At 40.7% G+C, this 24,606-nt stretch overlaps 1 protein-coding gene across 4 annotated transcripts in view; it reads left to right on the forward strand.

Moving 5' to 3' along the window:
* Window positions 1–891: 891 nt before the first annotated feature.
* PLEKHS1 (pleckstrin homology domain containing S1) overlaps window positions 892–24,606 on the forward strand; it is a 29,498-nt gene continuing 5,783 nt past the window's right edge. The window contains exons 1-14 of one of the 4 annotated variants that reach the window (XM_083616726.1): window positions 892–1,013; window positions 4,965–5,010; window positions 6,023–6,099; window positions 6,227–6,333; window positions 8,678–8,812; window positions 11,837–11,891; window positions 12,453–12,554; window positions 13,137–13,241; window positions 14,323–14,406; window positions 15,212–15,312; window positions 17,384–17,584; window positions 18,284–18,385; window positions 21,448–21,583; window positions 23,956–24,035. In XM_083616726.1, coding sequence (XP_083472852.1) covers window positions 4,983–5,010; window positions 6,023–6,099; window positions 6,227–6,333; window positions 8,678–8,812; window positions 11,837–11,891; window positions 12,453–12,554; window positions 13,137–13,241; window positions 14,323–14,406; window positions 15,212–15,312; window positions 17,384–17,584; window positions 18,284–18,385; window positions 21,448–21,583; window positions 23,956–24,024 — 1,302 coding nt within the window. In that variant the 5' untranslated portion in view covers window positions 892–1,013; window positions 4,965–4,982 and the 3' untranslated portion in view covers window positions 24,025–24,035. Of the gene's footprint in view, window positions 1,014–1,061; window positions 1,313–2,910; window positions 2,936–4,964; window positions 5,011–6,022; window positions 6,100–6,226; window positions 6,334–8,677; window positions 8,813–11,836; window positions 11,892–12,452; window positions 12,561–13,136; window positions 13,242–14,322; window positions 14,407–15,211; window positions 15,313–17,383; window positions 17,585–18,283; window positions 18,386–21,447; window positions 21,584–23,955; window positions 24,036–24,606 lie in introns of those variants that run through there. The other 3 variants (XM_083616724.1, XM_083616725.1, XM_083616727.1) reach the window with 3 other exon arrangements.

A 24,606-nucleotide genomic window follows, 5' to 3' on the forward strand; every position in this document is an offset into this window, starting at 1 on the left:
AAATTTTCCTCTTCTCCTCTCCCTCTTCTGAAGATCAACTGCAGTGTAACATGAGGGGTCCAAGCAGCTTCCCTCTTGCCCTGCTCCTTCTCAAGGGAAAACCCCAATTGCCATTTGCTCTGATGGAGCACTGAAGAGCAGTTTTTCCCAGAGGAAAGCAGTGGGACAAGAAGTGTCGATAAACCCTCACTGGATTATCCAGTGAACGTTTGCAGAGCAGGTCAAATAACTTCCTCTTCTCTTTCAGCATTGGTTTATGGGAGAAGATTAGCATACATTTAAGATTCTGATGGTCATTCCCAAAAAAACAACTGCTTGGAAATCCCTAAATCTTGATCCCTTTGGAATGCCCAGGTTAAAGCAAGCTGTGACTTTTTGTTGCTTGCATGAAAGTCTCAAAAATTACAGTGCTATCCAAACCATTTCTACTCAGTCATATTGAATTTAATATGTATTATTTTCAGGTAAGGGGGGCTAGGTTTGCAGGCTCTGTGTTTATCTTTAAATATGCTGCTTGGCAGGGAATATATATCACATTGATTCCCTTTGTTGCTATGATCATTCAAAATAAAGCACAGTTCTTTTACTACAGTATTTTCCCCCATTTCTCTAATGAAATAGGGGACCGTAATATATATAAGCAACATTGGGGGGGGGCATGCTGTTTGTAAGGAGAAACAACCAAAACCATTCTCTTTCCAGGATGTGTTTTGCGACTGAGTTAAATGTAAGCTTATTGCTATGTCTGTTTCTCAGGTGTTGTCAAAGGCACATTAGCATGCTATCCACTTCTGGCTTTCCCCAATTTGAAACTTCTTTCAGCTTGACAGGAGGTTGTACATTTGCCCTGAGGAAAAAGCCTGGGTATTTCCTTATGACTCATAGTACAGCCTGGTATAAGGAGGCAGTTGCTATTTGCTCAGCATTAAACTAAGAGCAACGGAGCGCTTGGAAACTATAACTTGTCGTGGTTTGACATTGTGGATCTTCAGTTTCGCAAACACCCAGTGCCTGTAAGTACCCCTACAAATGTTCATGTTCATTTAGAGTAAAAGCTAGCAGTATCAATTTCAACCTCCTCCTGTTTCACACATACACTTTTCTTAAGTGGCTTGTTTTGATTTTGTTTTAAAAAGGCTAAACAGTACTATTTTAAATTTTGAAAAAAGCCTCCTTGGGTAAGAGTTGTGCAATGTAAAAGCTCTTTCTTCCACTAAATCCAGTTTGTGGGTGAAAATGTGCTGTGATTTAAAGAGTGACCACCCCTCTCTTCTAATCATATATTGACATTTTGCAGTGACCATTCTCTGCTGTAAATTCATAAGTCTCTCTGTATATCATGGCATTCCTTCACATTTATATTGCCGTGCCTTGATCTTAATATATTTTTAATTGTGGTATGTAGCACTGGTTTATTCTTAATTCTGACAACTTTACCAAGACCAAGTGTGTGTCTGCTCAGACCCAAGTGGTAACATAGAAAAATTTTATACTGTTTTAGCTTTAAAAAATATTTGTTTAGAGATCTTTTAATTCACTACAACATGTAGTGCAATCTTTTGCAAGACTATTCAGAAATAAATCCTATTAAGTTCACTGAGCTTAGTGTACATAGGATTGTAGCATTAACCATCATTTGTTCTGTGCCTTCTATATGAGAGGGGCGTCTTTAAAAAATAAAATGAAATCACCAAACGCTACCCATTAGATTAATTTGACTGGAATACAACTGAGGGGTAATATAAGTAAATAGCAGCAAACATAGGTCAATAGGAGAAATAAGACATTAACTGAGGTAATGTGATTAGTCAGTAGTAGAAATGGGATATTAACAAAAAGAGCAATATATTACCAATCTTTTGAGTCATTCAGCTTGATGGCAAGTAAAATTGAATGCATATTGATTGAATCTTATCGGAAGTATTCCTGAGACCGAGTTCTTTAGAGAACACCTGAATCAACTCAAGTTTGTTCCGAATAAAGCAGGAAGTGAGAGGCAGTGTGAGTTTGAATGGAAGTAAGATCGCCCTCAAACTTGCTTTCCAAAAAGTGAACTAACTTGACTAAGTCTAATGATCAGTCCGCAAATAAAATTGTCCCAGAATGGATTTGCTGTTTTCAGAATTACTTTTGTCAAACAGAGGAGGAGATAGGAAAAGAAGACAGAGCAGTGGAATGCCGGGTTTAAGCTTATTGCTCAGCTATAGTGTTTTCTTCTTCTAAAACATAGCTATTGGTATGTTTATCCTAGGAGGCAAAGAGCAGCTTGGGGAAGAGGGAATTGAATCATAGACTTGGGGGTTGTATTGGCATAGGAGCACACTCTGCAATGCCCTCATGGCTGCCTCCACGCACATTTTTCCACATGGTCAGTTCACAGAGAATGAGTGTGTGGATGGGGTGTGTATGCATGTGGATAGGGTGTGAGGAAAAGAAAGGGGGTATCTGTGTTAAGTGTAAGTTGTGTGTGTGTGTGTGTGTGTATACTAGTGGTGGAAGTTTGGGTTGATAGGTGCAGACAGCAATTTTAAGCTGTCACCTAATTCCCTGCTGGCAAAAAAAAACTCCCGCAGAATGTGGGCAATTCTTGATCCAGCCTTTGGGCTAAAGAAAGGCCAAACTGTGTATGTGCATGCATCACTGGGGGATATTTTAAAGACCTAGCAGTCTATCTTTCCTCTATTTACTTTGCTGCATATTTTGTGATTTTAAATCTCTGCTGAGGTTCTCTCACCAAAGAGTACTTGCCCAAACCTGGATCTTGGCATCCAGGGAATTCTCCTTTCTCTATACCTATTTATTTGTTCTTGCATCAACAAAAACAAAATTGATCAATAATTGCATATTGCATATATTTCTTGCAATATCTCACTTTCCTTTCAGGTAGGTTGATTTGTCCTAATCTGGATATGACTGAACAACACATCTTGTTTGGGTATGGTTGCGATTTCAGGGTTGCATTTTAAATCAATTAATTTACAGGCTTGTGGTTAGTTCAGCTGTGCATGCATAGTCTCACAAAGTAGTTGGATGCAATGTGTGTAACCTATTACATCCACAAAGTAAGAGTTTCTGTAGAGTTTCTATAGTGCAAGTTCATGTTCCGATGGGCTTAGCATCTGGAGCCAACTGACGATTCCCAGGTAAGATCCTCCCCCTATTGTGTGGGCAGGGTAGTCCCTCCCCCTACCTGGCCTGATCACCTTGACAATGCCTCCCCAGGAAGGACTGGGCAACTGGTTGAGGTAGGCGGAGACCTCCAGGTATCCCAACTGGGGAAGGCAAAGCCAAACCTGTGTTAATGGTGCCACATAGGGTCCAGGGGGCTGCGTGTGACCACACAAAGGGAGCCCCCCATTTAATGTGGGGAGCGGTCATTGTATCTGCCCTACACTGGTTGCTCTTGACACTCTTTTCTTAGCCCCAATTCCAAGCTGCTTCCCAAGTAAATGGCTGAACCAATGAACTCTGGTGAGAGGAACATAGAAAGTTCAGAGTCCCTTATACACTTTTGTGTTGTGGTTACTGCTAATAAAACCTTTCTCCACTTTTAGGAGCAAATGGTGAGTACAGAAATAAATGGATCTCTTCAGGCATTTGAGGTGAACATGTATAGGTTTAAAGAGGAGAGAGACACCACCCCCACCACCCCATTTCATATGTGACTTAGTGCTGCTTTGGAGACAACCTCATGCCTCTTGTCCCTCTGATGTTACTTCATACTTCAGCCCACACTTGTTTCATTTCTACCAAACCAAAACATTCTAAATCAGAATCGGTTTTACCAGAGTTTTGGAAAGTATTTATTTGTTTAATTAAAATTTTCAAAGTTTCATTGGTGGGAATCAAAGAATTGTAGAGTTGCAAGGGACCCCAAAGGCACAACCGCCTGCAAGGCAGGAATCTCAACTAAAGCATCCATGACAGGTGGCCATCCATCCTCTGCTTGAAAACCTTCAATAAAGGAGAGTCTATTCCCCTTCCAAGGTAATCTGTTCCACTGTTGAACACCTCTTACTGTCAGAAAGTTCTTCCTAATGTTTGTCGGAATCTCCTTTCCTGTAACTTGAATCCATTGGTTCAAGTCCTACCCTCTGGAGCAGAAGGAAACAAGCTTGCTTCTTCTTTCATGTGGCAACCCTTTAGATATTTGAAGATGGGTATCATATCGCTCCTCAGACTTTTATTCTTCAGGTTAAACATCCCCAGCTCCCTCTAGCATTCCACATAAAGCTAGGTTTCTAGACCTTTTATCGTGTTGGTTGCCCTCCTCTGCACACATTCCAGCTTGTCAATATCCTTAAACTGTGATACTCAGAAGCGGACACAGTACTCCAGGTGGGGTCTGGTCAAGGCAAAATAGAGCAGGACTATTACTTCCCTTGATCTGAAGAAGGTATTATTGTAAGCAGTACACCCATCCATTCATTTCAAAAACAACTGTTGATCTAATTTACGGTCTTTTGTTGCCCTTTTTATGCTGTGGAATGCTAATTGCATTTTATTGTTCAAAACATTCAATGGGAAGAAAGGACTGTAGGAATAAAATATTGCTGTTCTTTATGTTATATATTCATTGCATCGTTTTGGGAGAATTATAAATTGAGGGTTTTTTGTAGTTATTTTCTGGCACACAGTCACCATCTACATCTATGTTAATATTTTGTTAACCTAGTTAATGGGTACTGACAAATAACAAATATTCGTTAACATCTGATAAACTGCTGCTTGGTTACAGTTTCTGTTTATATACCACATAGCAGAAGAAGAAAAAAGAAAATTAAGTACTTCTGTTCCTCATAATATTCTGTTTATTTAATCTAAACAGGAACTGCAAGTACTTACTGGAAAGGCAAGGTGTGGTTTATACAAAGTCCTAGATTATAGTGATGGCGCACTGGGGCAGTACATATTAAACATAAGTTAAAGTGGTCTTTAACCCTCACTATTTGTTTGTTTACTAGGTTGAATTAGCAATCAAAATGGATGCTCCACGAACGATGTGCATAGGTATGAGATGGAGTCTCATGAGTTTATCCAGACAGCAGGCCATACCTGTTTCCCTGGCAATTTTCATGTTTTTCTCAACATGCACTGTTTCTTTTTTTAATGGATACAATCAGTATGTGACTCCAACCAAAATTAGCATACAATTTTATGACGCTGCCATGTATTGTCTTGTTATTAGGTTGGCGGCTTAGCCGTGTCCCTGTTCCTAAACATGGCAGAGTTTGCATATTTGGGCAGGGATATTCAGGTCTTGAGCCACGTTGGAACTGACACATTTGCACTTAAAGCCCTGCCCTCTGATCCAAAGATATGGGATGGACTCCCTTCACTCAGTGTTGTAGAAAATGCATTCTGCACATGCATAGGATTGTTGCTGCATGAGTCCTAGGGATGAGGATTGGCTGAGTTAGCCTGAGATCAAGAAGCCCTGTTTCTGATTCACCATGATGCTCCACCCACAATCTTTCATTTCTACTGGGTGATATTTTTCAAGTACTTGATTTGGGTTTTCCAGCAGCAGCATCCATACAGACTGTCCTGCTCCCTGACATAGTTTTAACCACTTTATATTGGATTGTGCTTGCCGGTCTAGTAGTAGATGTGCTATGAGTTGTAGGAACAAAGGGACCACCTCCCCTTTAAACATTCAGCATATATTCAGGTAGATCTTCCAGTCTATATTCTGATTTCAACCAAATTTCTGAATTGGATTTTTGCCCCAGCTGCTGGGAATTGTTAAATTGCCGTGCACTGCCTTGATATTTTATGTGAGTGGGAGAAACATAAGCACTTCAATAAATAAATCAAACTGAAGCAGTCATGGTAGGACTGGTCAAAAACAATTTCATATTTTACTTCAAACACAAATATCATTGATTTTTGTCATTTTGAATTGGATTTCTCTCTCTCCTTGACTATGGGTCTGTGGCTAAGGGTTACAGAAATCCACTCTTCAGGGTTCTTTTCCTATGGAGGTAACATGGAATGTTTCTTGCTGTTATCTCTTTATCAGGAAATTGTAGTTATGGAGATGTCTACAAGCATGGTTTCTTCATCAAATCCCCACCTCCTCATCTTTTCTCCAATCAGGTACTGTTGACACCATAATAGCCATGCTGCTGCTGCTATAATAATGATGAGCAAATAGCAATAATAATTGTACTCATGAAGTGTTACTGTATTTCTAATTCCTTGTCTTTTACCTTTCTTCCAACAGAACTCCTGGAAAAGGAGACACTTTATCCTTTCCAAGTCTGGCAAGAATGATTATGTCCTGAGGTATCTTAAAGGTGCCCAGTTAAAGGGTTACATTGAAATCAATGAGTAAGTATCTAGCCATGTCTCAGAATGACCACTCCCCACATTAAATGGGGGGCGCCCTTTGCGTTGTCACGCGCAGCCCCCTGGACCCTATGCGGCACCATTAGCACAGGCTTGGCTTTGCCTTCCCCAGGTGGGATATCTAGATCCCTGGCGGGGGACTGGGAGGGATAAATGCACAATGACTGAGCCAAGGTCTACCCACATTAGAACATAATAAAGTTGTGGCCAATTTTAATCCCATAGCACGTTGTCTTGAGTCGTTATTCCACACAGGGGCCGCCCAGGGTTTGGAGGACTCCGCCTGTCCATTCAAAGCTTCTTTTAACAGTCCCTGACTACCTGAATTGCTGCTTGCTGGCCCCCTCAAAAAAAGTTCTTCTCCAGGTTCTTCCCAAATGCATGGTGGAGCACAATATGAAATTGAACCACCTCACAGGTTAAAATCACTGCGAGGCAGTGAGCAAGACTTGCCCCCTCATCAACCATGTATTCAGCTCTGAAAAGGGTCCCACACACTTCCTGATGTATGCATGCAGAGGCCTCCATGCTAGGGGGAATCCTGATCAGAACTACTTATTGCACAAAGAAGCTCTGATGGTATGCATATAGGGACCCTGCAGCTGGGGTGGGGTGGAGTGCCTGGGGGGTGCATTGGTAGGAGAGTGGCTAAACCATGTGGCCCTGCAACCCCTTCACAGTAATGTGCTTTTAATGTGTGAGAACCCGTGCAGCTGTTTAGGGTTCTATGAGTTCTAAAATGGAACCTCAGCCAGTCATCTCTCCAGATGCTCTGAGGTAATTCTAATCTGCTTTATTGTTTTAAGTTTTGTGTGTTTTTAAAGCGTGGTTGTGGTTTCTTCCTTGCTTTTCCTTGTTTTATCTTTTGTAAACCGCTTTGAGGTTTGTTTGGTTTTTTTTAATTGAAACAAAAACTATTACATTTTCAAAATTCACAAAGAAAGAATAAAAAGAATAATTTGATCTTCAACGACATATTCTAGGATAAAAATAGGTGTTACAAAATACACAGTAAATGTATTTAAAGATCTAAGATAAACAGAAGAACATTGAAAAAGGAAAAGGAAAAAACCAAAGCAAAACAACAAAAACTAGAAAAAACAAAAATACTTTTCTTAAACAAACATTTTTTTGGAAGTTCAAACCAATACTTGAATATTCTGTGCGCAAAGTCCTTCATACTGGTTTGAGTCCCTTATGATTTTGTTGACTTCCGTCTATCTCTTCGCAGTTTCGACTCACCTATTACAGTTAAATAATCTGTGCTTTATTGTTTATCCAAAATTGTTTTCCTTTTCTGTAAAATTAATCTAAACAGATTCATTTCTGCTTTGAGGTTTTTGACAATTCAGCATTATATAAATTTTGAGGAATGAATGAATGAATGAATGAATGAATAATCTGGCTGCCACATTTTGGACAAATTGAAGTTTCTAAGGTGTCTTCAAAGACAGCCCCATATAAAGTATAAATGGTACATTGCAATAATCCAGTCTGGCAGTTACCAGAGCATGGAATACAGTGGCCAAGTCTTCTCTGTCCAAAAGGGGCCATTGCTGGAGACAGGATTAATATCATTTTAAATATATGTATCACTATATAACACTTGTCTACGCATTTAAAACCTCATGTGATTCTCTTTTATATAACTAGTTAAAATAACCAAGCTTTGTGAGTGTGCTGTATCGGAAAAGGAATGTACCAGAATGCATTAGGCTGCCATGTGGCGTAATTTAACAAGGTGGAATATATAGTTCTCTCCCTCCTCATTTAATCCCCACAACAACCCTGTGAGGTAGGTTGAGCTGAGAGATGGTGACTGGCCCAAGATCACCCAGTGAGTTTCATGGCTGAGCAGGTGTTTGAACCCTGGTCTCTCAGCTCCTAGTCCAACACTCCAACCACTATACCACATTATATTATACATTACATGCTTTTTATGACATGCACAAGATTGCAGTTTATTTCATCTATTAGAACTTACATGATTGTAAAAACCTGTACTTGAAAGGATCTCAAGAATCAACCACGGTTCATAGTGGTGCTACAGTATATAGACATATTGAAGTTGAGTTATGTCTCCGATGTTTTTTGTATCTATGGATTGGGGTAAGAATTTGGGGCAGAAAAGTTCTTATTTCGCACTTGCTTTTTCCATTCTGGATTATGTAAGACCAAAACACTTTAGAATTAGAAACGACATGCAGTAAAAACAGTCTCATCATGCACAAGAACATATTTTACAATGCTAGATCATTGCCTATGACATCTTTTAACACAATGAGCCACACAGACTGAGTACATCTTTCATATATTTACCTAACAGGACTTCAGAAATAGAGATTGGCATAGGTGACCCTGAGAAAATGACGGTTGTGAAGAAGATGTTTAAATGCAAGCCTGCAGAAGTGATGACCATCAGAACAGAAAATAGGGTTTTCTATCTTATTGGATCAGACAGGTATGTTCACCATTCTTTACAGATATGTATGTATAGCTTTCATACCTGCTAGTATGAAGGCAATGAATTAAAAAATTTTAAAATACCGGTACAGGATCCTCAAATTGGTCAGAGCACATCCTCAAAGAAATTATCACACAAGCCATCATATATATTACACAAAAAAAGGATTCCCCTTACAACGTTTACAAAGCTCGTGAAATACATTTGAATAGCAAGATGAGTGGAGGTGAAGGAAATTTAAGGAGCCACCATAGCTTAATAAATCAAGAATGGTTTCCCTACTGTGATTCCTTTCTTGCCCAGTTAAGCCACTTATTATAGTGTGCTTCCCTTCTGAAAAACCCTTACTTTAGAGGCTGTTCCGGAAGTAGAAGAAGAGCTGTGCTACAAGGTAAATTATGAGGGAATCTTTATTTGAGAAGAATCAGGCACAGAATAATCTCTTTTGGCATTACACATGCGGCAGGGATTTTCCCAGAGTCAGCATACCTAGAACTTGTGAGAGAAATCAGTGCTGCTTGGAAAGAGATAATGCAAATCCTGTTAGGTACCTTTTTACCTTATACTCTCCTCCCCTTATTCTGCACATTCAATACCCAGCAGAGACTTTGGCACTGAAACAAAACCAGTCTGACCTCAAAGAAAACAAATACCCTTTGTTTGTTTTCGGTAACTTAGAATGGAGTGCCAGTTTCCTTAAAGGCTACTTTGAAAGATTCTAACCACTCCTGCAAGGCAGTGGGTACAGAATTTTCCTCAGGGTTTACTCCTGAAGGCCTTCCCACGAATGAGTTTAGCTGCAAGGCAGCAGAGGTTTAGGATCAGAGTTTTCCTTCTCCTAGATGGGCTACCTTCCCATGTTGATGAGCCCCATCTTCCCCTCATTTCCCTCTATAGCCTACAGCCACACATTAACAACAACTAATGGAAAAGGTGGTGGTTGATAGAAACATTGTTTTTTATATAGATATCGCAGTCACCATCAGACAGGAGAATCTCATCCTCACAATAAAGGGGCAGAACCTGTGGGGTCCCCAGTGGGTGTATTGAAATGCCACCCTGCAAGAGACTGGTCTGGCTATCTCTGCACTTGCCTTCCAGCATGCCTTCTATATGAGCTTGGAACCCAAGTCAACAACATCATCCTGACAGTGTAGGAAGCTGCAGCCTTAGTGTGAAATGCCAAGGTTGCTAAGCAAACCATAATTGTCTTGGTTAGAAGATCTAATCCTTTTCAATGTGTGCAGTCACCCTGCTCCCATTCACATAGTATGCTCAGGCCAATGCATGGATATGCCTTTATGTCTGGGTTAAAACACTGATTAAAAATGCTTTTGTTCAGCTAAATAAATAAAGCAAATAATGGATTTTTTTTTACTGTTCTTTATCAAAGTAGTGCATATAAAAGCTGCAGATGAACATTACATGCAGGTCTCACTATCTAAACAGAATACATTTGCAGGAATTCGTTTCATAAACAAACATTTGCATAACAAGTTGACCATTTCCACTGATCTCTTTGTGGAAATTTCTAATGTGTTCCCGACCACAGAATATGACAAAATGTCAAAAATACCTGGGAAAGCCCTCTGAAACCTTGCAAAGGCAAATAAGAAAAGAAAAAAATGCTCTTATTTGTCTGATCTCTCCCCCTTCCTCCTCACTTCCTCCCACCATGGTTTCTGGTGAAACGGCTGCCGTGGACCAGCAAAACACAAAAAGTAAGGCTTCTTTAAGGCTGCTTATTTGTTTTCAGTACTACACTCAGGTCCAGCTCTATGGATCTGTGGTGTGTATAATTTGCATACTAATTCCTCATTTTTGGATAAGTGATTTTTTTTTTATAACAAGTGTTTGGATAGCGGGACCTGTGTATATTTAAAATAAACTAGGGTTTTGCTTCAGTGCTATTGCTTTGACTCCTAAATTTATGCAGATTTGATAAATTAATTTACTTAGTTTGCAGTCCTAACCATGCCTAATCAGAAGTATGTCCTATTTGGGTGACTATAGAGAATGAGTTTCTTTTAAGATTTGAAATCTTCTAAAGCCATGGAATAAAGACATCCCTGGTTATATGGTGAAGGATTACTTGTGAGAATCTTGAAATCATGGGTGATTAACTTTGGCCTTCCATATCTTGCCAGACCACAACCCCCACCACTTCTGACTATTGGCCAACTGCTGGAGTCCAAGAATGCTTTAGATGTTTTCTGGATATACCCAGGGTAGTATTCAACTCTGAGTAAAACTTACTTGAATATCACCCAGCAATACAGTGGTACCTCGGGTTACATACGCTTCAGGTTACAGACGCTTCAGGTTACAGACTCTGCTAACCCAGAAATAGTGCTTCAGGTTAAGAACTTTGCTTCAGGATGAGAACAGAAATCGTGCTCTAGTGGTGCGGCGACAGCAGGAGGCCCCATTAGCTAAAGTGGTGCTTCAGGTTAAGAAGAGTTTCAGGTTAAGAACAGACCTCCGGAGCAAATTAAGTACTTAACCCGAGGTACCACTGTATTGCTCATGCCAGGGATTCTGGAATCTTAAGCCCAAGGCTCAAATATGGCCCTTGAGGCCTCCATATCTTTCTCCCAGAAGTCTCCCCAAGCCATGCTCCTTCACTAGCCCTGCTTCATACCTTCCTCATCCTAGTTTTTCCTGTCCTTGAACTGTCTTGCCTGCCTGGCTGAAGAGATGTAGAGTGTAGGGTGTAAAGACCGCTGAGTTTTGCATAGTGGGATGTAGCCTACCTGACAAAGTTAAAAGTCTGATTTGTTGCCACTTTTGCCTCTGGTCACAACCATCACTGGCCTGTGACTCTCTCAATGTTTTTCCAGAGTTTCTCTGCCCCTTGGCATATAGGGAGGAGGCCCTTGAGCACCTTGAAGATGCTGCTCAAGGATTTGGTTCTTCTTAAAAGTAAAAAAAACACTTTACACATTTTTCAGAGGAATACAATCTCATTCCTAATATTTTGTTTCTCTATCTGTCTCCTTAAAATGTAATTTCACTCTCTAGCAAGGACGTTGAGGAATGGGCCACCTTCCTGTTTTCAACCAGCAAAGAAACAAAGGTCAGTGGTTGTAATGCTGTTTTAATTATCAAACATCAGCGATTTACATTTTTAAAATAATAATAATAATAACAACTGTCTTCACCATTTGTTCTACTAGTGCTCGGTTTTCTTTTCTATACTGTAACTTACAACTGGAGTCTGTCAGTTTCAGTTCTCTCAAGTTTCTAATTTTTCCAGTCTTAAATTCAGTTCTCCATGTTTTGTAGCAATTGGCACATTTTTAAAAATCCTCATGGAAATTTACCAGCATTTTAGTTTAAATTTCTCCCAATAAGCACATTTTATATGCAGTTTTGAGAAATGTACACATTTGCATTTTTTCAACCAATTTCCCCTAATACAATGCATATTCATTTGTTATTTTCACCAATATATTGCTTTTTTCTTGCATACTTTCCTCTAGTATATGCATTTTTGTAAGCCTTCTTTGGTTGGAGAACTAAATAGCAATATTCATGTAAAAGTCAATTTCAAAAAATAGTTACACTTTGGTTTCATAATGTTTCGTAAAGGTTTTAACTATGTGAAATTACTCTGTTGCTTCATTTCTTGACCCAGAAACCAGAAATGAGAGGTCGGTCAAAATCTTCACCAGCTTGTCTTGATGAAGTAGCTGCTGACATCATCAAGAAGGAACCGTGTCCTGACAATGAATATGAGGTGGTTGTTATATACTGTCTTTTTCATTTTAAGGGTGCCTCCAGGCTGTCAGTATTTCATGGGAAGGATTTCAACGGCATACAAGGAAACTTAGGTTTGCGCAATTAAAGTGCTCTGTTCCCCTGGTGCCACAAATCCATCTTAAAAAAGAAAGTTTTTTTGGCAGTAATTGGAAAATGCATTGAAAATTGAGGGATGAATGGGAACACGTGTAAACACCATTCAAATAAGTCAGGATGAATCCAGGATAGGTACTCACTGTCATATAACTTCCGCACAAACAAATCAGAATAAAGACTAGGTATAGCCTACGTAATTATTGGGTAAGTTTTGTGAAAGAAAATCAGGATGAATGTGCAATAAATAGCATGTCTGGACAAGTGCTAAAAATAAAATAAAAATACTATTCCTTTTCTTTTCCACACCCATAACAATTTTAAAGTAGAACCACAACTCAAGTACCTGATTTTGCTTAAATGTGTTCTATCAGCAGAAAGAACAGGGCTAATTTCTAGTTTTAATGAATCACCCTGAAATAAAGCTATGCTTTCTTTTATTCTGTTCTGATTCGTTGCACTGCAGGATATAGGAACATCCATCTCCAAGAAGAGGCCCTGTTCAGAGCCTATTACTCAAGAATCCTCCCAAGAAGCCCCTGTTTATGAGTCACTGACAGTACTGCAACTAGTGAGTGTTGAAAGTGGGACTGGAAGAATTGTATGGATAATTTGAAGCAGCTACTGCATCACTTCCATGCATTGTGTAGTGGAGAAAGTTGCATGAGACATTGCTCAATTATTTTCAAAAATAAAATAAAATAAGGGTTTGCAAGTGATTAAAGGTAAAGGTACCCCTGACCGTTATGTCCAGTCGCGGACGACTCTGGGGTTGCGCGCTCATCTCGCTCCATAGGTCGAGGGAGCTGGCGTTTGTCCGCAGACAGCTTCTGGGTCATGTGCCCAGTATGACTAAGCCGCTTCTGCTGAACCAGAGCCGTTTACTTTCCCGCCAGAGCGGTACCTATTTATCTACTTGCACTTTGACGTGCTTTCGAACTGCTAGGTGGGTAGGAGCTGGAACAGAGCGACGGGAGCTTACCCCATCACGGGGATTTGAAGTGCCGACCTTCCAATCGGCAAGCCCTAGGCTCTGAGGTTTAGACCACAGCGCCACCCGCGTCCCTGCTAGTGATTATTTGCTACTAATTATTTCTTCATTTTCTGATCCTTCCTTTTCACACCCACTTGCCTCTCCTTGTCCCTGGCTTCCACACAGTTGCCCATAATGCTCCCATTGCAGAAATGTGCTTAGAAACTTATATCCATGGGCACGATAATATGATTATAATTATAATTATTATATTTATTTATAGCCCATGTTTTTCCCAGACCAGGACTCAAGGTGGCTTGCACAAACTGAAAAAAACACAGATAAAATACAGAAAGCCAAAAACATATCAAATATAATAATTCAAAAGTAATTAAATTATAATAGAATTGAAACAATTTAGAAACAAATCTATCATAGGTCAGCGGGTTTGAGTACATTCATACCAGCTGTTCTCCATGTTGTTATGGCACATCTCTACCTGATTACATTCCTCATAAGTGTTTCACTTCTGATTTTCTTGTGGGGCAGCAGGTCTTACTCATTGCTGCTTTCATTTGCCAAAAAGAGCAAGTGTTTGCATATTAGCCATTTTACCTTTCTCAGAGCATGATGAGCAAAGAATAATGACACTGTAAATATGTCTGTACTTTTATTTCAGCGACACCTGACAAATCATCAAGAGTCAGAGGAAAAATCCGAAATGGAGGAATACTATGCTTGTCCAACAAATATTCTAGCTACGGTAACGTAGATATCATTATTTGCTCTGTTCTAAATAATGAATTAATGCTTACATCTCTTTTTAATGTGCAGAATCCTTTATCTTGTGTGCAGATTTGTTCCACGCCAGTTTAGTCTCATAGCACTGTATAAAGCTTGCGTCATACTGAGTCAGAACATTAGTCCACAGAGCCCAGTATTATAAATTCCGACTAACAGCAACTTCCAAGGGTCTTATTCAGAGGTCTTTCCCAGCCCTTGCATCTGAAACAATTTGTTACTAGAGCTGGATATTAATCATCATTATCATTATATGATGATGATGTATACCCCCGTCCATCTGTCTAGGTTTCCTGGTTTACAGGAATTTACATTTCAGGGTGTTTGAACTAGAGGACCCTTAGGTCCCTGCCAACTCCAGAATTCTGTGATTCTACACCTGGGAACTTTGGTATGCAAAATACGCTTTACAGCAGTGGCTCTCACCTGTGGTAGAGATTTACCCAAAGCTTCCAGATGTTTCATGACTGTTTAGGGTCTTCTGCCTCTAAATCAACCCTCTTCCCCATCTAAGATTTGCAGTTGTTCCAGTACTCAGAATTTCTTCGGAAATTAAATGGTTGTAGTTTGCTGAAACCAAGTCTTTAATGAAACAGTTCGAATTATCTTATTTTGCTTTAGTGACGTATCAGTTTTATCCAGACAGACTGGACCAAATGTATTCGTCGGTTCAGTAACAGTACTGAGAGCACCGCTTTTAACAGAGTTGAGTTTTTATTTCCTTTGGATATGTTAATATACTTTGCATATGCTTTTTACTTTCATAGCTGAATGATATGCAGGATAAATTCAGCACCACAGAAGAGACTACTAACCCAGATAAGGAAAAGGTTGGTGAACCCGAAGAATACATGCCCATGGGATCCATGTGAGTACTCAAGCATGGTGCATTTTGCTCCTAAATTTATCTGAAGCAATCGTTCATGGATTTCTTTTGCAAAGCTTTTGCTAGACCAGGATTCCAATCCCATCAGCTCCAGCCAGCAATGCCATTGGTCTGGAGTGATTGGAGTTGTAGTGCAGAAACACATGGAGGGGAACAGGTTCCCCATCTCTGTGCTAGACAATCATTGGTTCATCTTTATTGCACCTGGGGGAGAACATTTTAGTCTACTGTGACACTCTGTTTGTTTCTCACAACAAAGTGATGTCTACCTTTAGATGTTAAATTAACATAGCCAGAAAGATAGTATTATTACCAGTAACTGCTGGTTGCAAATTGATCACTCTTGTAATCTTGCATAGATTCCTTTCTTCCTTCCTCTTCTCAGAAGCAGCTACTTTGTCTTAACCAGTCTGTGCCAATTTCCAAGCCCATCAGCCCTGGCAAGGCAGTAACGTACATGCCAACAGCAATCACATAATTCCCCCTGAATCAGCTTTTGGCATGTTACTGTAGCTGCTCAAAGATTGCCAGGACTTCTGGTGCCTCGAAGCCCTGGAAAAGGCCATAGTACAGAAGCTGGATAAACACAAAATATATTAAAATCCTCCAAGACATTGGCTGGGTACACTCATGGCTCATTGCCAGTAAGTAAACCACCACACAGATTTTTTTTTTAGTTGAACCAGTAGCCTGAATTCATTGTATGGATTCTGTTGCCATTCAAATTCAGCGAGGATTCAAATAATTGTTAAGGTTTTATTCTAGGGGTTTTTTTTTGTGGGGAGGTAAGACTATAATCTAGCTTTCAGTTTCATGTTTGGTTTAGCACCCAAACTGCTAGACAGTCATTGTACCATTTTTCATGGATCATTCCTAGGATCCTCTAAGAAACCCAACTCATGTAGACTCAAAAGCATGCTATAGAGCTGTTTTAAAGTCCATTTCAGTGATTTGGGGTTGTCGTGGCAAGTACTGTCCTGGCTGAAGGCTGTGGACTAGTGTAACCTGAGTCCGCTTGTTCCATCTAGATTAGAAACCCTCAAACAATAACTATGTCCCAGAAATTGGAACAAGCTGGACGTTCCTGTGGATTGTAAGCCTTTTCTGGGCAGTGGCTGAGGTCAGGTTTCCCTTCCCCACAAGCAAGACAGACTCACAGGAACTCCATGCAGACTGCATACCATCATTATGCTGGTGGGGTAGTACTGGGTTCATGCCTGCTGGCTCTGTCCTGATCTCCACACCTTGGTAGCATCACATGCACAGTGCCTGCACTTGTAAAAGCTGTTACTCCCCATGTCCAATCTTTACTGTGTGTTCTTTGCAAAATACAGGTCTCATGACAAAGGTCTGTTTCAATCATTGGGACTTCAGTGTGACTGAATAGAGTGGCAGAGAAACACCCAAAGCCCTCCCACTTGTGCTAGCCATGAAAGAGAGGCGGCTGTGAAACTGCAGTTTTTCCCTGCACCAGCTTCAGGATGGTGCAGCAGAGAGGCCCAAATCAAGTCCAGCATCAGTAGCTGGAGTGGCTTAGGATCCAGCAGATACTTGGTGGACCCTTCTCCACACCATCCTTGTCACCCCCACACACCAAAACTCTCAGTTTGGGGGCTTTCCATTAGCTAAAACTGGCAGAGATACCTCCACCTGTAGGTCTGTTCATCCACTTATAGTGGGGACCTCTGTGGTGGTGGAGGCCCCCTGTTGGCAGATTGCAGTGGAGCCAGGACACCATCATCACATCCTAACCCCCTATAGAATGGCAGGATAGGGTTTCTCTGCCCATCTGGATCCAACCCAAAGGCTGGGCATGTACAACTTGCATATGTGTTGGTTTTCTGCACAAAAAAATGGCCAAAGTTTGGGGGTCTGTCAGGGCTGATCTGGCACTACAGTTCTGCTTTACTTCCCTCCACCCCTCCATTCATGCACTGATTGTGCAGCTTCAGTCTGCTGCCCAGGCTAAAGTTTCTTTTTAAAAAAATTGATGTGGTTTTTATAGACATGGCTGATGCATTTCCTTTTAAAAGTAATATAATTTACTCATTAGAGTTTCAGGGGTAGCAGAGGTAAAAATTGAACCTACAAACAATGAATTGACGAGCCATCCCGAAGGCCGGGAAGATAGCACAAATCTGCAGGTGATAGAGGACAAGCCTTTGAAACCAACACCACTACCAAGGACCTGGAAACCAGAAAAAACACCGAAACTATCAGTTCTGTCTGTGGTTCAGTTGTCCATTATTCTCAGGTGTGGATATTCTCAGTGTTTCCTGTGGATAGTGATGGCTGGATACATGTGCATAATTTACATTTTCAATATATTAGTAATTCTGTCTGTATTTCTCACAAACTCCCTGAGAGCAAAAGAAAATGCATTTCTATTTCAATGGGTTTTCCATTGTTCCGATTTCCAAGTGATACGATCAGTCCAATAGTCAATGTCAATGCTTTGAAGTTAGTTCTTTGCTCCATTATGTGAACCAGAAAAGAATACTTAACCTTTATCTCCCCACCATGTGAGCCTTTTGAATTCATTCAAGTGTACATTGGACTTTGTTCCATTGTTCCACGTAGTTTGCAAAGGTGCAGGGGAAATGAATCACTATGATTCTTGCTTCGACAATAATTTGATTCTGTTAAGAAATGAGCCCTTTCTTACACACTGCTTTACAGCTGTATTCTAACGCACACTTACATCACCTTGAGTTTTGAAAGGGCAGAATATAAGTGTTTTGAAAAGCTCACTATTTTATATAAGAAGAGAAAGAAGTCAGATATAGAATGTTGTAAGACTGGTTGTGTGGGTTATCATGGAACATATTTAGACTGTTTCTAGCTCAGTACTGTCTGGCAGTGGCTCTCATTAATAGCAACAACTTGCAGTGGTACCTTTCTGGTTTATTAGCCACACATTTTGGGTTTCACAACACGCCTTTCCTCTTTTCAGTAAAGTCAGAGATGACTGCAAATTGGAAGAGGTGGATATTCTCCTTCCCCGGAGTGATTTCACCAACTGCCTGACACTTGTCAAAGCCGCTGGGCGTATATGGTAAGGCCTCTTATTTTCATGCTGGTTTGTACCTTCAGCTCTTAAAAAGCAATCAGGTTTTTTGGTTAGTTCCAGCAATGTCACCGCATCACTACTGATCAATTTCATAAGAGACAGTTCAATATTAATCACTTGACCCAAATTAAGGCTCACCCACACATGCTCCAGGCTTTCTAGGCACAGGGCTGAGCTTTCCCCTGTCCCAGGGTTTTCCCTGGGAAAACCCATGTTTTACTGCTGAATCGGAGCAAGCAGCAATCTGGAAAACCCTATTGCTGTTTACTCCCACTCAGGTAAAATGCAGGTTTTCCCCAGGGAGAGCACTGGGACAAAAAAATCCAACAACACCTGAACCTGGAAAGTCTAGACCTGTGCCTAGACACCTGGAGCAAAGGTAAGTGTGGATGAGGGCTAAGAAGAGCCCTGCTGGATCAGGCATAAGACCCATCGAGTAGTCCAGCATCCTATTCTTACAGACTGGGAAACAGATGCCTGTGGAAAGCCTGTGGGCACGACCTGAGAACAATAGAACTGCTGCTATTGATCCCTTGCAACTTGTATCCATATGCATAGATGCACACATGCATACATGCACTCATTCACACTTCTTTATTATTGTTAGCCTGCTCTGTGTGAAATCTGTTGTAGCTCTTGCTGTTGTAGCTCATGCCAGTCTTTCTCAATACAAGTGATATAAGTGTGAAATGATTGTCCCAAAGAAGATTGCCAGAGCCCTGCCTTGTAATCTATCTAAAATCTATCTTTATATTTAACCTTTTGAGTTAACCTTTTGATCAGTCTATTTTTGGGTGTGAACTTTATTTTGTATTTTTAAATAGGTTGTTTAACATCTAGCAGTTATTGTTCTTGATTGTTACCCTCTTCAGGCTTGCCAAGAAATAAAAGTGGGATATAATTTTTTCAAAAGCAACATCTGTTCACTCTGACTGGCAGGTGAACAACATACCTATATTAACTTGCTTTTATACTTACTTCATATGGTGACCTGTCATTTTGCAGTGTTCAGGAGAGCTGGCTATATAAGTCAGTTAGGGGATGCTAGTTTTGCATTCCTGCCAGAGACCAGAAATGAATTTGTTAAAACACTGAAAACTGCTGCTTGGCAGTTTAGGTTTTAATTTGCAAATCACCAACTTAGTTTTTATGTAACACAAAACAGAAGTTTTAATCCCCACATTTCTCAGTATATTCTTCAGTTGGGCATTCCCATACTAATGAGTTGGTGAGGAAGTTGAAAAAGAAACTTACAAGCACATAAAACTGCTCCACAGCCTTTGTGGACCACAAGATGTCACACTTTCTCTACCACAGTTTATTCCATATGACAAACAGTCCGGTGGTATTATGCTTTTGCATCCATATATTTCAGTACAAAGAAAACACAATGCAAATGTGGGGGGGGGAGTCATCATTTACATACTGTTTGCAGACTATAAGATACAACATCAGTGAACACTGATCATATTCACCAGATAAGACTTCTGTTCTGTACATGGGACAAATAAGTGAACAATGGCAATTTCCACTCCTATTTTCATGGATATCCTACAACATTCCCAAGAGGAGGTTAAGAAAGTAGAGAATTTCCATTATCTCACATATTTTGCAGAGGCAGTAGGGAAGTTAGTGTGCTTCCTAGAATATCAGTATCAGTGACTGAGGAAAGGAAGGGAGGGTGAAATGGACATAGATTAGAGGTGCCTAAAGCTCATCTCCTGCTGTGCCTTCCCTTGTGTACTCTCTAGTGCTCAGTTGCAAGTCTGACTCTCTCTGCTCTCCTTTGATGTACTTCACATGCCTGCTGCACACTGCGCACAAGAAAGTCACTTTCTCAGGCCTTGTCAGTGATGGAAGGAAATTCTTCCCAATAAGTTTCAGAGAGGAAGTCCCCCTGTCACAGAAAGCTGATGGGCATATTCAGATTAGTAGAAAGAAGGCTCCTTAAAAAAACCAAATTCCGATATTTAAAAAGTGCTGGAAAGAAGGTGGAGAACAATTGCTGACTACATTTACCAAGGATAAAGCAAAGAGTAATGGAATGAAGTGACAGAAAAGGAAATCTACCTTAAAATGGCCTATCAGACAAATTCAGCAATGCAGTAAGCTACTTGCAGAGATGGTAGAATCTCCTACTTAGGGCATATAATGCATGTGTGCGTGAACATGTATGTGTGTGTTTAAATAGATAGTGCATTTTGGCATGTGACTGGATAATCCAGGGAATTCTCCCTGAATCCATAATTTTATAGGAGTTTAAGCTTCCAGGGCTAGGGCTGTGTACTGGAATGCCGTAATAAAATTGCTCAACCAGCCTAATAGGCCAATTATGTTAGGTCTCTGGGCTTAGATAAACAGAATATCCCCAGATTGTCTACTGGAATTTACGCTGGATTTGATATGTGTACAAAGCCGGAGGCTTGAATACTTGATATTATTCATTTTAATTTAAAGATGTATCTTCCAACTTTCAGCAGCCTTAACTGCCAAAGAGCAATTTAGAGAACTTTCTCCCCACTCAAAGAATGAATTCAAATGTAGTACAGTAATGTAGAATAGAAATCAAAACCACAGGGTCAAAATCATTTTGTACCTTCATTCATATGGATTGTCGGTTACTGGTTCTTTAGGCTGACATACTACCTTTAATTTTTTTAAAAAACAACAACAAGTTGTTCACCAAAAGCTGTTAGCTTTCAGGTTCATAACAGGATCAGAATTAAGAATTATCTCTGGTTTCTAAGCTTCCTCTACTAGATTTGTGATCCCGTAATAGACTGTAGATGAGTATCCATAGATCACCCTAAGCTCTGACAGTGTATTTCCATTTCACCTCCCTGCTTGGAAGCTTTAATTGATATCTACTGCTTGATTAGATTATCTGCCTAGCTATCAATTTCATCCCGACTCTTCAGTATTTTTGAATGCCAGACTGCCAGATTTTCCATGGATACTTCTCCAGATCAGAAGCCATCACCAAAGTGAACAAGAATCCTAATCAGTCAATGCTTTTTTCCCCTTGCCCCTTCTCCAATTCACTACAGTGTCTCCCAGTGGAAAGACCTGCATCGCTTGGGATGCATATTTCATCAAGGGGATTATATAGTGGCTGTGAACGACCTGCATGCAAAGAGCATAGATGAAATGTCTTTGTTCATAACTAGATCCACAAGAAAGGAGGTAAGAGACAGCAATTTAACTAATTAGGACCATCAAGCAGTGAATTAGTTTGTGGCAATTAGCTGTGGGGCTTATCCGGGCACATTTGTTCAGACAAAAGCATGGCTAACTACTTCTTCTTCTTCTTCTTCTTCTTCTTCTTCTTCTTCTTCTTCTTCTTCTTCTTCTTCTTCTTCTTGCTGCTGCTGCTGCTGCTGCTGCTGCTGCTGCTGCTGCTGCTGCATACAATCTCTCATGTGGCTACCCATATGTTGGTCTATTGTGTGCAGCCAGTAGTTTCACACCATGGTAAAAAGTGGTAGTGGATTTCCGACCCTCAGCAACCCACTTTAATTTGAGCATGGACCTTATCCAAGGAATATGTTTTTAATGATTGAGCTCTGGAACGTAATGGAAGACAGTGTAACATAGGAGCCAACTCCTAGGGGCTGCAGGGGCTTCGCTCCCCCCATAAAATATTTGAGGGGGCCAAGGCCCCACCCCCAAGTTGATAGGCATTGCCATTCAAATGGTGTGCATGCACCGCATCATGTGATCAATTATGTGGGGTGAGGCTTACCTGGGCCCGCCCAATATTTTATTCAGGCTGGCACCCCTACAGTGTAATAAAACTCAAGCATCTTAATCACGTCAAGTTTCATTAAAAGCTGTTAATAAAAATAGGCACGCACACATACACACACACACACACACACCCCCCCAATAATAGGTTTCATAGTAGAGTATCCATGAGCTGGGCTACCTGCTTAGAGGAACAGTCGGTTAAATGCAGTGCCAGCAAAAAATACAAGCTGTGTGGGAAGTTTAATTTGGACTAGAGCATGAGTCTTGCAGAGTGCCCAGGGACAGCATGGGCTGATCTGTTGTTGGGAAGAAAAATGTACACAATGAAGAAGGGCTGAGCAGACAAGCAAAATGAAATGTGAGCAACTGAACTATATGGGGCCAAGGAGGCAGAGAAGACAAAGGGGAAATTATCTAGTATGTGAAAGCTGGAGAAAGCAATGGAAGAAGCAGAAGTGTAGTGGAGAACAGAAAGGTAAGTGGAAGTGATGGAAAACTGAAGACATGTTCAGGGAATTTAGGGAAGGTGGGGCTAATGAAAAAATAGCACTGGGTGAAAATTCTTCACACTGATCTTGGGGACAAAGAAGACTGGTTATGTGTTGAAAAGGAAAATGGAGAGGCAATGGGATTTGTATTCATCTCCTGTTGGTTTTAAGGCAATTCCAGACTTCTCATTTCTATTGACTTGTGACCATTTCCATTGTACGTATAAGGATTAAAGAGATACTGCATCACTAGTAATCATTTAATGTGGTTCAGGTTAGGTGATCCTAGGTGATCATGGGTTAGTTGGCTATACTGGCTCAAAAACAATTGGTTTAACACTGTGAGTTCATGCTCTGGTAAATGTTAATCTGTAATCTCTCCCTGTTTGGCATACATTGCATTATTATGAAGTAGCTAGATTGTGCAATTCTTAACCAATCACCTACTCCTAGATAAGGGACGCAGGTGGCGCTGTGGGTAAAACCTCAGCGCCTAGGACTTGCCGATCGCATGGTCGGCGGTTCGAATCCCCGCAGCGGGGTGAGCTCCCGTCGTTCGGTCCCAGCTCCTGCCCACCTAGCAGTTCGAAAGCATCCTTAAGTGCAAGTAGATAAATAGGTACCGCTTTATAGCGGGAAGGTAAACGGCGTTTCCGTGTGCTGCTCTGGTGCCGGTTCGCCGGAGCAGCTTCATCACGCTGGCCACGTGACCCGGAAGTGTCTGCAGACAGCGCTGGCTCCCGGCCTCTAGAGTGAGATGAGCGCACAACCCTAGAGTCTGTCAAGACTGGCCCGTACGGGCAGGGGTACCTTTACCTTTACCTTTTTACTCCTAGATAACCATTTTGCCTATTACACACACAGACACACACACACACATTTCTATGTATTTGGTATACCAGGAATTAGTCTGACTCCCTAGTACCACACTACCTAGTACCACACTACCACTGTCTTGAAATCACTTTACCAAGAGATCTTTCATATTGTATTGGTGCTGGCAGTTGCAGGCTCTACACGCTTCTCTGTGTCTGGCTGTCAAAACCATTTGTGGAGAACCACTCATTGTAAAACCTTGGATTTCTCATGGTTTGCATCAGGATTCTGTGGACACCCAACTTCACAAAGGTGTGCGGTACTGCAATTCACCACTAAGATTAGATAATTTTAAACCTGCAAAGGTATATGGGGGAAAGATAAGTTTATGAATTGTATATACAAAGTTGCTGATCACTATTATATTAACACAATGGTGCAGGCTTGTAAATTATAAATAGTAACGTGGTAAGTGCTTATCTCTCCTTCCCCCCCCCGCAAAAGGTGAAACTGACTGTATGTCGGCTTCCAGATTCGAAAATTTTACATGCTCAAGGCTGCAAATGTTCCTAATGGAGAAAAATGTAAGTGTGTGACGAACCTGCCTAGTCTTCTATGCAAAAGTCATCAACAACTCAGTTTCGTTGTAGTAAGCAGGTTTAGTTTACCATGATGAATGGAGTTTTAATCCAAGTATTCTGATTTCACTGGCTTATTATCCCATTTCCTTCTAGAACTAGATGTTACTTATACCAGTACTAGCATGATTTGGACTTTTCTATCATGCCCTTTATCAGCACTAGAGTGAAAACACAGGATCCCCCATCCCCTAAATTGGAAATATACGCTATGAAGCAAATCTACAGTTCCCGCCCACATTTGCCTCATAATGATAGTACAGAGATTTTTGCAATGGGAGATCAATGGTTTGCATTCATACTTTAACAACTGAACCACCAGCAGCTGGTGGCAATTAATAAAGTATTGCTATATGATCTATTGGAAATGTTATTACATTGAAAATGAAACATATGAATGGTGGGTAAATAAATATAGTCTATGATGCCAAAAATCCAGTCTATGATACCAATATAGTCTATGATGCCAAAATCCAGCTCAAACTGGGCACAGTAGCATAGGTTGGGCATACAACAT

This window comes from Podarcis filfolensis (assembly GCF_964270895.1).
Source record: "Podarcis filfolensis genome assembly, chromosome: 5".
Classification (NCBI taxonomy): Eukaryota; Metazoa; Chordata; class Lepidosauria; order Squamata; family Lacertidae; genus Podarcis; species Podarcis filfolensis.